The sequence below is a fragment of the Centroberyx gerrardi genome, chromosome 9, assembly GCF_048128805.1.
Source record: "Centroberyx gerrardi isolate f3 chromosome 9, fCenGer3.hap1.cur.20231027, whole genome shotgun sequence".
In the NCBI taxonomy this organism is placed as follows: Eukaryota; Metazoa; Chordata; class Actinopteri; order Beryciformes; family Berycidae; genus Centroberyx; species Centroberyx gerrardi.
In genome coordinates, this window is record NC_136005.1 from 20,841,255 (window position 1) to 20,852,739 (window position 11,485).

At 44.7% G+C, this 11,485-nt stretch overlaps 1 protein-coding gene across 2 annotated transcripts; it reads right to left on the reverse strand.

Moving 5' to 3' along the window:
• Positions 1-5,171: 5,171 nt before the first annotated feature.
• On the reverse strand, positions 5,172-11,438 carry sirt5 (sirtuin 5). Of its 2 annotated transcripts, none has more exons than XM_078285818.1 (9): positions 11,425-11,438; positions 9,382-9,497; positions 9,077-9,210; positions 8,236-8,461; positions 7,907-7,994; positions 7,364-7,417; positions 7,133-7,256; positions 6,449-6,564; positions 5,172-6,320 (listed from the first exon to the last, which is right to left on the reverse strand). In XM_078285818.1, the coding sequence occupies exons 2-9, from the start codon at positions 9,482-9,484 to the stop codon at positions 6,248-6,250; spliced, it is 918 nt and encodes a 305-aa protein (XP_078141944.1). In that variant the 5' UTR covers positions 9,485-9,497; positions 11,425-11,438; the 3' UTR covers positions 5,172-6,247. The 2 variants fall into 2 exon arrangements, with proteins under 2 accessions (XP_078141944.1, XP_071774512.2); XM_071918411.2 differs by lacking the exon at positions 11,425-11,438 and adding an exon at positions 9,994-10,073.
• Between the last annotated feature and the right edge of the window lie 47 nt (positions 11,439-11,485).

The following is an 11,485-nucleotide window of genomic DNA, read 5'->3' on the forward strand; positions in this document are numbered from 1 at the left end:
TCTTAAACAATGGGTCCAAAAACTGTGGTCCACTAAATAAACAAGGCACTCAGAAAAATGTATAAAACAGAGTATACTGTAATAAAAGTTTCAACAGTCTAACTGTTCTGGTTTTAACAGAGTTAAAGTATTTTCTCTTGTACTACCTGTTCTCCAAGTGCGGTTCAATAGTTTCATTATTTTCAGATGAGGAAGTAGCAGGTGGCCAGATTGATCAATGTAAGAGCGGGGCTGGGAGACAGAGAACCCCTCCGTGACCCTGGTCTGGGATAGACTTCACAATCAACCTGACACATCAAATATTCAGCAGCGCTTCGGCGACAAAGACACTTTGCCCACACACTCTAAAACTGCTAGTACTGGAGAGAGAAGGGGATGTGAGGGGCATACTCACAAATACTCATTTCCACCAGGCAGCTGACCTGAGCTGAGCTGTGTGTGCTCTGCGTGTGTGGATGTATGTGAGTGAGTGAGTGTGTGTTTCACGCTTTACACTGGCACTTATCCCAGACAGATTATAGCTCCACACATCAAATATTAAAGAGGCTGTGTGAATTATTGATCTCAATCAATGTTTGCAGATCACAGCTCTCTGCTGGCTGGGGATGAGCTAATGAGCGGGGACTAAATGGAGGCTGAGCCGCCCTGGAGGCTTCAGATACACTCCTACTGCACGGCGGTGGAAGTGAAACATCTAACCTCTGACATTATGATTGCTCTGAGATATGATTGCCAAGACTGCTTACACCTTACAAACTGACAAGCATCAGATTTACATTATGTATAAGATACACACTGGTAGCCAGAAGAATAATCTGTCTCTAACACACACACACACACACACACACACACACACACACACGCACACGCAGGCAGACCAGCTGTGAACCCCACATCTGACTGAGTTATTGATACTGGGCAGCAAACAGAAGCGGAAGCGTGCCACATCCAACTGTAAAACACACGGAGGACAGGTGTGCTCCATCACATTAAATGACATAACTAGTTTACATCACCACTATTACACTGTGTGTGCCTAACACAATAGACAGATTCGTGCAGAGGAACCTTGCAATCCATAAACGGGTTTGTTTTTGTGCTAGAACTGTTGATGTAGCATGCTGGTTTGCCAGCCTTAGTTGTGTCTGTGCGTCTCTGAGCCCCCAGGGTCTGTGCTACTACTGATGATTAGCATTAACATAATGAGCTAAATGTTAGCTGCTGCCCTAAACCACTACTTCTGAGCTGTGGGGGGCAAGCTGACCTCCACAGAGCAAACAGAAAGGCTTGCGGAAGGGGTTGGGGTAATGGGAGAGGTGGCCGGGCAATAGGGCAATAGAAAGGGACGGATGGAGGTTCAAAACGGTGGATGTCCTAAACTAAATTGGTGATGCCCGTCTCTTGTTTGAAAAATCTGCAGCTCAATCTCTCCCCTGCACCCCCCTTTGTCTGTTCCTCCACAGACACTAATTCTCTTAACCCTCTCCCTTCCCCTTGGAACACAGAGCACAGCCTCTTCCTCCTCTTCCTCCTCTCTGTCTCTCCATCACTATCTGTCTTCTCAAAACAAAACGTAGACAGCTTCCCTGACTGTCTGGAATACACATTAGGATCGACCTGTCACTTCAAATCTCCCTCTCCTCCTCCTCTTCCTCCTTTTCTCTCTACCTCTATCCCTCTCTCTCTCTCTCTCTCTCTCTCTTAATCTCTCTATCTGAACATCTCTCTCCCTCTTTTATGTGAGCATGCTAGTCAATAGAGATTTCCTGCTGTTAATTCTTCTTCTGGGGAAGCAAGGGAGGACAGGGAGGTTGGCGAGGAGAGGGGGGGGGGGGGGGGCTCTAAACGTAAACAGTGGCACGCAGAGCAGCTTAAGAGGGCTATAAATACAGCTATAGAGCAAGAGGGGGAGCGAGTGAGAGAGAGATAGAGGGAGAAAGGGAAAGCTTTGCTTACGGAATAAAAATTGCTCCCGACAGTCAGGGATTAGTGCTTCCCTGGAGGATTTTCACTCCAAAAGCCCAATCTGGGGCGATTGGGAAGAGCACCATCCCCAGTCATCTTAATTCAGTTAAGCCTTGCCAAACACAGATACAAAACATACATGCATGCACGCACACATGCACACGCACGCACACACACACACACACACAGACAGACACACAGACAGACACACACACGCACTCTTAGTTAGCAGGTAGTACCAGAAGGTGTCGCAGGAAGAGGGGGCTGGTAGTATGAAAATGAATAAAGATTATAGAAATAGAAATTCAAAAGATGGCTGAGTAGTCACCAAGTGAGGTAGAATGGTGGACCTGTGTATTTGGTCATGGCTGCACACCTAACTGCATGCACACTCACACACGCACACACACACACACACACACACACACACACACACCACTGTGAGCCTCATTACCAGCAGATTACTCAGCACCTGATCCTGCTAAGCTTGTTAAACAACACTCCTCTGCAGCATAGTGCAACACACACATACACACACAAACACACACGCACACACACACACCATGTGAGATGCTCAAAATAACTAATGTCATATTATAAGAACAAACTGCTCACAAGACTAGACACATCTATACCCATCTATATCCATGACTTTGCACGCACGTATCCATGCACGCACACACACATACACACCGTTGCCATACGACAGTGTGTGGAATGATGTGGGAAGGTGTGTAGCAGTGATGCTTCCATCTGCTGAGGCGCTACACACATCATAGTTCCCACAGCAACACATTAGCACTCAGCTCCGCCATTGTTGAGCCAGTAAACAAAATCTATGTGTGTGTGTGTGTGTATTTGTGCTTGTGGCTACAGTGTAAGTTAATAGTTGCAGGCAAAAATGAACGTATGAATACAAGCATATACACACAAACATGCAGAAACACACACACCTAACACCAGCCTAAACTTACCTCTAATCTCAACCATACACTAAACCCAAACCCTAAAATTCTCAAAATGAGGAACAACAAAATGACACCACTTTGAGGACTTTCTTCAACTTTCTATCTTTATGAAGACATCAGGTCCTCACAAGGAGAGAAGTACAGGAAAACACACACATACACACACGCACACTCATGTAATATACTGCAGATCCTCTAGCTAAGTTTCCTCTCCGAAATGAATAAAGTATAAGTTTTGCTGAGTGTGAATTAAAAATCGATAGCGTTGAGAGTTGCAGGTATGTTGGTGGATAGAGGGTGGGCGTCTGTGGAATCATGGCTCAGAGGTAATTCACTTTCACAGTTTGCCAGACGAATGAATAAAATATGATGTTCCAGTTTGCGAAGAAGGGGAAAGATTCTCTAATTGGAATTTCTGTCTACTGAATGAGGAGTAGTGGGGAAATGTAGTATTCATACACACTCACACACACACACACACACACACACACAAGCGCACACACATTTTATCAACTTGGTCCATTAGGTGACCCAAGAGGTTGGCACAACCTGCGTCTCTGGGGATGTGGTAATATGAATATCTACAGCGATCAAAACAGGACAAAAATGCACTGTGCTGTCATTTGCTTTTTAAATGCTCTTCTCTATATACACTATATATACACCGACTTCCACAAGCCTATTCTTGAAGTGATCCACTGTTGCTTCGCATCGTATTTTCTCTCCATTTAACGACTCTAACAGCTACAGAAATACAGTAAGGCAAACATGGGGCCCCGAGGTGATAATTTTCAACAAATATTAATGAAATATTTTCAAATGTTTATGCGCAATAAAGCAGACAAACTTCTGGTAAATCGGCTATATTGCGCGCCGTCTTCCAAGTCACGCACGCACACTTGCCGACACACATGCACACACACAAGCCCCTGTCCATTAGAGGTCACATGTGGGCGCACAGCTCATAAAACTGGTGGTGAGGGAGGGTGCAGCGGGTTAAGGGGGTGTGTGTGTGTGTGGGGGGGGGGGGATATAACCGGTACTGACGTAGTTGCGTGGTGACACAGTGACATTGACTGAGATATTTACCGTAACCTTGCACCGGCCTTGGCTGAAGAGGGGAAGAGGTCGTAATTCTTCTCTTCACTGCAACACTTGTTCTAGCCTGGGTGAATGCCATCATTCTATAAAGGCGAGTGTACTGGTTTCCACGGTGCACCCGTTTTTTATTTTATTGGTGGTGTTAGGCGGGAATATTGCTGACTGACTGATGAGGGAGGGGCGTTTTGGGGTTAAAGTACTCATATTTTCAGATACACTATGCTCTGACCCACATTTTTTCCCCTTTCCTTGCTTCTCTTTCCCTTTCCTTCCCACATTATTTCTCTCTCTCTCTCTCTCTCTCTCTCCATCTGACAGGCCTGGGCAGTGCAACTCAGATTGGTGTGAAATCGCCGCTTAACAGGCGGGAAATGGGCTCTGTTATTTTTGGAGCAGAGTCATGGGGGACCGTCGGACCATCATCCTCTCTCTAATGAGCAGGTGATGGAGGCGTAGGTGGGGGAAGGGGGAGGGGGGGGATGCATGGGGCCTCAACCACCACACACACACACACACACACACACGACAGATGTAGAGATGAGAGCGGGGAGAGAAAGGGAAACAGCAAAGAGAAAGGCGGGTGAGAGAGAGAGAGAGAGAAAGGGAAAGGAGGGAAGGAAGGGAAGAAAGAAGGAAGGAGAGGAGAGGAGAGAGAAACATGCCGGTTTTTGATTCCGTCTGGTCCATAAGGAAATCTTCATTAGATTAGCTAAATATTAGTAACCTCGTTTGACGTCCCCCCCTCCTGCAAATGAGCGTTTACACAACCGGGCTCAATCGGAGGGGGCAACTCATAAGAGCAGACAGGACTAGGCCTGTGCACGGTGTGTGTTTAGGCGGAGATGATGGAATGGGGGTGGGGGGCTGGGGCGGGAGGTGTCAAGCACAATCCCATCTTTTGCCAGAGCAGAATATTGCCCATGACAGAGAGCCTATAGAGGACCAACAACCCCGGAATGCACATACATACTCCGCTACCATCACCACCACACGCCACGGTAACACACTCCATGTTAATTTCTGTCTGGTCGACGCCATTCTAGCGTTTCCATCTCATCCAGTATTTAGATACACACACTCAATGATGCACACAACCTGAGGAGCCGAGGAAATCACGCGGAGACTCTTCAATCTGTAACAATATACATTTAATTCAATGGACCTCCATTCATATCCATTTGCCGGTTTCAATCATATCCAAACAACAACATACATGTGACAAAACCTTTACAGTAAAACCTCTTCTCGTACCTGGCCAAGGGGAATGCAGTAACAGTTAATGCCTTAATTAGAGCTATAAACTAATCATTGGAAGGCACCAAACACATTATCAATGAATACTTGTTAATCATGTGCTGACTGACTTTATCCACAGGTAACACTGACTTCACACACACCAGATATCCCAGGCAGAGCCCACAGATCCTTTGGAGTGAATCAGGTTTTTCTTTTGAGACTGGAAGATAGCCCTACACCAGCAGCTAAACACTGCCCCCTACTGGCATAAATCATAAACATTCATTCGCTGTCGCTGCAAAAGGTTCTTCAATTTGGTAAATGGTCTACCTACGATAGTACTTCTTTAGTAAAAGCTCTTCATTTGCTACACCACCTTGTTCTCAAACCCTGTTTTAAAAGAACATGCTTAATATTTTCACAATGATGAATGGAAATTAACACCAAAGTTTCACAATTTTAAAACATAAGTAAAACCATTAGGAATTTGGTGTTGCCAGCAGTCAGCTCAGAGAGAAAGTGTGATTTGGCATTGTGTTTAATATTTGATGCCCCTTCCCGTTGAAGTCAAATGGGTTATCTTCAAATGCAAAAAGTAAACTATGTATTCAAGCTCCAAATCGCATAGATAAAATGGCTGCAAGAGTTAGAGTGCATCTTGAAACACATTGCCTCAAGAGTGCATGTATGGTATAGACATATTTATTCTTCTACAACCTTTGTGCACCTTTTTATCACTGTGACAACTGAATAGTTTCCCTTTGGCCTCATAAGTGGTTGGCCTTCCCCTTATTTTTCTAGCAATTTCCCTTCTTGCAAACCCTGTGCCCTTCTCTATCCCGTTCATGGTGCTACCTCTATTCATCCCAAAATCCATCATATGGTACTTGTTCTAATAAAGCCCTCCAGTGTTAGACAGTCTGGTCTGTGTAAGCTGACGCATGCCTGAGGCCATAGCTGATACTCGGGACTCTTCCTCAGTTGCCCTCGGCCTCGTGGTGTGCCAGTGCGGGGGGTAAGGTGGTCCCACAGGGGCCGTGGAAGTGGAACCTAAAGCACACAAACACACACAACACCAAATATAGAAGTCAGATTGTTCTCTGGGGTGTGTATGTGAGCTAAATTAATTAATCCGGTGTGTGTGTGTGTGTGTCTGTGTGATAGTGAGTGAAACACACTTAAAGCGCATGGTAGCCGGTGTATCTTCCATGTTGAACTCGGCCACAGGGACGCCTCGGGCTGCCACTTGGGGGGCAAACATGGCTGCTGGATACACAATGGAGGAAGTGCCAACCTGCAGAATATAACAGAATAAGATTTTGTAAAGTTAGTTCAACAGATTTAAAGCACCTATGAGTTAAAAAAAAAAGCATCTATGAGTAGTTGACTTGGACAGCTTTGTAGCAATTTTTGTTATGTCAAACAGGGGTTTTGAGGTGTCGGTTGGGTGTCCATCTTTGTAGGCTCTGTAAGCAAAATAGTTCCATAGTTTGCTCCTGGCACCACTTTAGGTGGTGGAGGAGTTCAAGACGTGGTGGAGTGACACTTTTTCCATGTTTTCAGCTGTTTGCCACTGTTGAATTTTGTGCTGACTGCTGCAGTCCGCTGTCAGGAGCCAGACTTCTTCCCCTTTGAACTTTTCCAATCTACACATCTACACGCTTTGACGGTGATGCTGACAAGGAATTTCATCTTAATTTTGGTGAAAGTATCAAACGCTTATAAAATCCAATATTGGATTCAATGTTTTGCAGCGGTATTGACGTACCATTGAAATTTTGGTTATCATTCATGACCACACTACAATGGAGTGTGCTCTACTTCTCTCTCTATCTCTCTCTCTCTCACACACACACACTTACCACAAGGCAGAGGTCACAGTTATCCAACTCTTGCTCTACATGGGTGAGGATGTCTGAGTCAAGAGTCTCGCCAAACCACACCACAGCTGGTCTGAGGAGACCGTGACAGCGCACCTGTTCACACCTGACACACACACACACACTTAATTAAAACAAATAACTTCATCTGAAAAGACCTACTACTACTGTAGTACTGAGAGTACTGAGAGAGAATGTATGTCTGCATCCCACCTGGGCAAGTGCTCAACAGGGATCCCAGCATCACTTGTTTTGGGGTCTGGAGCACTGAGGAGACAGTTTGATAAAGAGGTTAGGTGTCACTACAGCCAGGGACGGAGTTACAATACAAACTTAAAGGAAAAGTCCACCCTAAAACACTTAAACATTGTTAAAAATAGCTGCTGGTGATGTGCCTTGCATTTCTTGGTCTATTTTGCTGTTTGATGGTGTATTTTTCTCATTCATGTAGATCAAACTTACTCACGGCCAGACTTATATGATGTTTGGCCGTGATGACCTTTTCAAGAGTGGACCAAAGTGGCCATTAAAAGTGATATTTCACTTTGGTGTAAGATTTTCCTTTTTTACCATGCATACCAGGTGCTAGTTAACTGTTGACGTCTGACATTTGGAATGTGCTGTGTTCACTGGCAAATTGCACCTTATTGAATATGATAAATGTTATACTAAAGTGAAATGTCTCTTATGCTGATAATATATTGTTGAGGACAACAATACGGATACACCAAACTTCTCTCCAGATGAAGCTCTTACCCTTTGCCCTCCAGTGCAGGACAGATGGGGCTCTTGTGATTGGCTGATTCATGACCGCAGCTCATACAGCGCGTTTTAAATAGACTTCCTGGATTTACAACAAAAAAGGAAAGCGTGTGTGAGAGGGAAGAAAGAGATTCTTTGTCTTTGTCCTTCCCTTGGCACTACGAGAAAATGAGAATAAGAGAAAAACACAGATGATGTTTCAGGACCAAAAAGTGACAAGAATGAAGCCGGAGCGGATCCCGGCGATCAGATATCCAGCGGTTAGTCGATCCGGATTCACATTCTGGCAGGAAATGTGTTCACTGTTTTTAAATTCTGCTTACCGTGGATCTCCAGGATGTTTTTGGATCCGGCGCGGCGGTGGAGCTCGTCAATGTTCTGCGTGATGACGGTGACCTTACGCCCCTGTTTGCTCAGTCGCTCTTCACACTCGGCGATGGCCAGGTGGGCAGGGTTAGGACTTTTAGTGAGCATGACCTCACGGCGGTAGTGGTAGAACTCCCAGACACGCGAGGGGTTCTGAGAGAAGGCTCCTGGGGTGGCCAGGTCCTGACAGGGAGTGAGGGGACAGGACAAAGACATGACTGTTACCATAACAACTAATCTGTGCAGACACGAAAGTTGTTTTCCTCCAAAAATAATTACAGCAAAAACTCCCTTTTTCACAGCATTTTTAGCTTGTTGGAAAATTAGGCCACATAAAATTAAAGAATTGTTTACACAAGATACCGGCAACAGTGAACAACATTTTACAAGTCAAACACTGACTGCAGACTCCTGTCCACACAACACTACCTCCACTATGCCTCGCATTTACAATGCAGTTCCCATAGAATGAGAAATTGTGTTTTCTTCGCTGCTTTAAAGCCTAATTTCCACTTTTTAAAGCCTTTGGTCAGTTACAGCAGCTGACTGAAAACTACCCACTGATGGTATTATGATATATTTTTCTCCTCATTTCACACACTGACGTAAAGGCAAGTTACATTGAGTCTCAATGATATCCTACTGTATGCAAATGAGCATGGACTTGTCTCGGTCTCCAGCTATTTTGTTGTGAGCCCTCTAGCACACAAGTGCACTTAATTTGTTTAATTTACAAATCAAAATTGACAAATTGTGTATTGCACCAACTGAAGGTACCTGGAGAGGTGGGCGGCCTACCTGTGCTTGCCATTTCCTCCAGTAGCCTCCTGCTCCTCTGAAGGTGGGGACTCCGCTCTCAGCACTCACCCCTGCTCCAGTGATGATGGCTACATGCTTGGCCTTAGAGAAAATCTCCCTGAATGCTGCCAAATCTGAACACGTGCACACCAAAACACACCAGACAATCCCTGCATCACCTACTAGCAGCACATAATGACAGCAAGAATGCATCATGGATTTGTGAATATGCTAAATTCCTCTGCAGGCATGAGGATGTGCATGTGAAGCAGCATGGTGAATGTGAAGAATCGGACTCGGACTACCTGAACTGGGCCGGGCCATGTCTCGACTGTCCCATGGGTTTCTAAGGCGACCACACAGGTAAGAGTTTATTACCCCTCTACAGGTGAACTGGCGCACAATCATCGGGGTTTGACGACTAGGGAGGAAAATATGACAACGATCAGTACATAAAAAACATAGTTGGCCTTGGAGTACAGTATTTTACTTTGTCAGGAAGGTCATCATGGCCTCAAAGTTCAGAGGAGGTCATCTGTGTGTATGCACGCACGCACGTATTGTTGTATCGTGCTCGCTCATTATACGAGAGTGCAGAACAGTTTTTATTACTGCAGTATTTTTTCTGCACACACTAAACATGGATCTCAATCCTGCGCAACCAACAGAGCCAACCGTTAACTGGTTGCAAGGCATGGCAGCTAGCTGAACTAATGTCAACAGACTAAAAGGAAGCTAGCAAGCTATTGCTAACTACCAAGCTAGCGCTGGTAACAACAGAAGCATGGTTAACAGTATTGACAGCGGCGGCATGAATAGCATCAAAAGGCGTTGGGAAGGCAACGTTGCAATGCCCGTGGTTGGAGTAATTTATGTTTATAACCAGGGGCAAGTTGTGTCTGTGGTTTGCTAACTACCTTTCAGACTGAAGCCAGGAAAATCAGCTGCACGACACGACTGAAGGAAAAAGCTCGCCTGCTGTTTGTTTTCACCACCTCACCAGCTGTAGTCGATTGGCTGTGAGTTCAGAGAATGAACCAATCAGAAGGGACTGCGAGGTAAACGACAACTGCAAATAATATGGCCAGCAGAGGGCGCATTTGTACCACAGTACACTTGTCATTTACTTGCATTCAGTTTTTTCCTCCGTTTTTTTTCCTTCCAGGTTAACAGTCGGTCTAGCAAGGGCGTCACTTTGGGTGGAAAAGGACTCTTTTGGGGGGGACCGGTGGAGGGTGAGGGGTCGGCCGGCTTCTGACTGATAGAGCTATTGTTCCCCCCCTCATGACAGTATGACTGACTTCTGATCAGTCAAATGTGCCGCCTTCTGTAACTAATAGAATGGGATCCAAACAGTTTTGCGTTGCTGTAGCCTACTCTACTTCTTTTGTGCTTTGTTGTTTAAATCAGTGGTTCTCAAAGTGGGGTCCAGGGACCCCCAGGGGTCCTTGAGGGGGTTCCAGGGGGTCCCCAGCAAAAAGGGGAATAATTTATTTTCACTAAAATTCCATCCGTATGTAACACAATGACAGAATGTATGACTATTTTGGTCATGGGTTTCATACACTTTCTGTAATAAAACATCTAAAAGCAAAAATCCTATCAGATGGGGGACCCTGGGACAAAATCTTATCAAATGGGGGTCCGTGGTCTACTTTGTGTCAGTTTAGGGGTCCTTGACGTGAAAAAGTTTGAGAACCACTGGTTTAAATAATGGCAGCCAGTGCACACATTTAGTAATTTTTTATCCCCCCTCTCCACTAGAGGCCAGCATTGGACCAGCTGAGTTTAAGTAGCCTACACAGTACAATATTTAAGTACAGTGTTTTTTTTTTTTTCACAAAACAAGAATATATTATGGTATAATCAAATTTAAAAAATGTGTGTTTTGACATCTCTGTGGTATCTTTTTTGTCATGAAATTGTCATAATGTGACTCATCCAAAATGGTCAGTTCTCATCCAATTTCTATTGCATTTTTTTTATAATGCTGAAGCCATGTGCTCTTTTAATTGGATTAAAATGTCACCAAGTATGACTTCAAATGATGGGATTCATCTAATCTCCCTCGGTGCTGTCTAGAAAGGTAGCCTATAAGCCTGAGTCATTTTCTAGGTCACTGAAACTCTGCTTTGTGAAATGTCCTGAAGGAAACACCTAATAATGCTGTCAATATTGACACAGCTGGCTGTTTAAACAAATATCTATATAGGTAGCTACTGACAATATATCAACGGTATTGTCAAAATTATTAGGCTACGTGAAGAAATACATTTATTTTGATCCCCTTTGGCCACTATGGAAACCACAACCCGCGAAATAAATATAAAAGTTTTGGCGTCTCTTACCCATGGATGCTCTGCTGCGTCGCTCCTGTCACTTCCTTCTCACACAAACCAGCTATACACC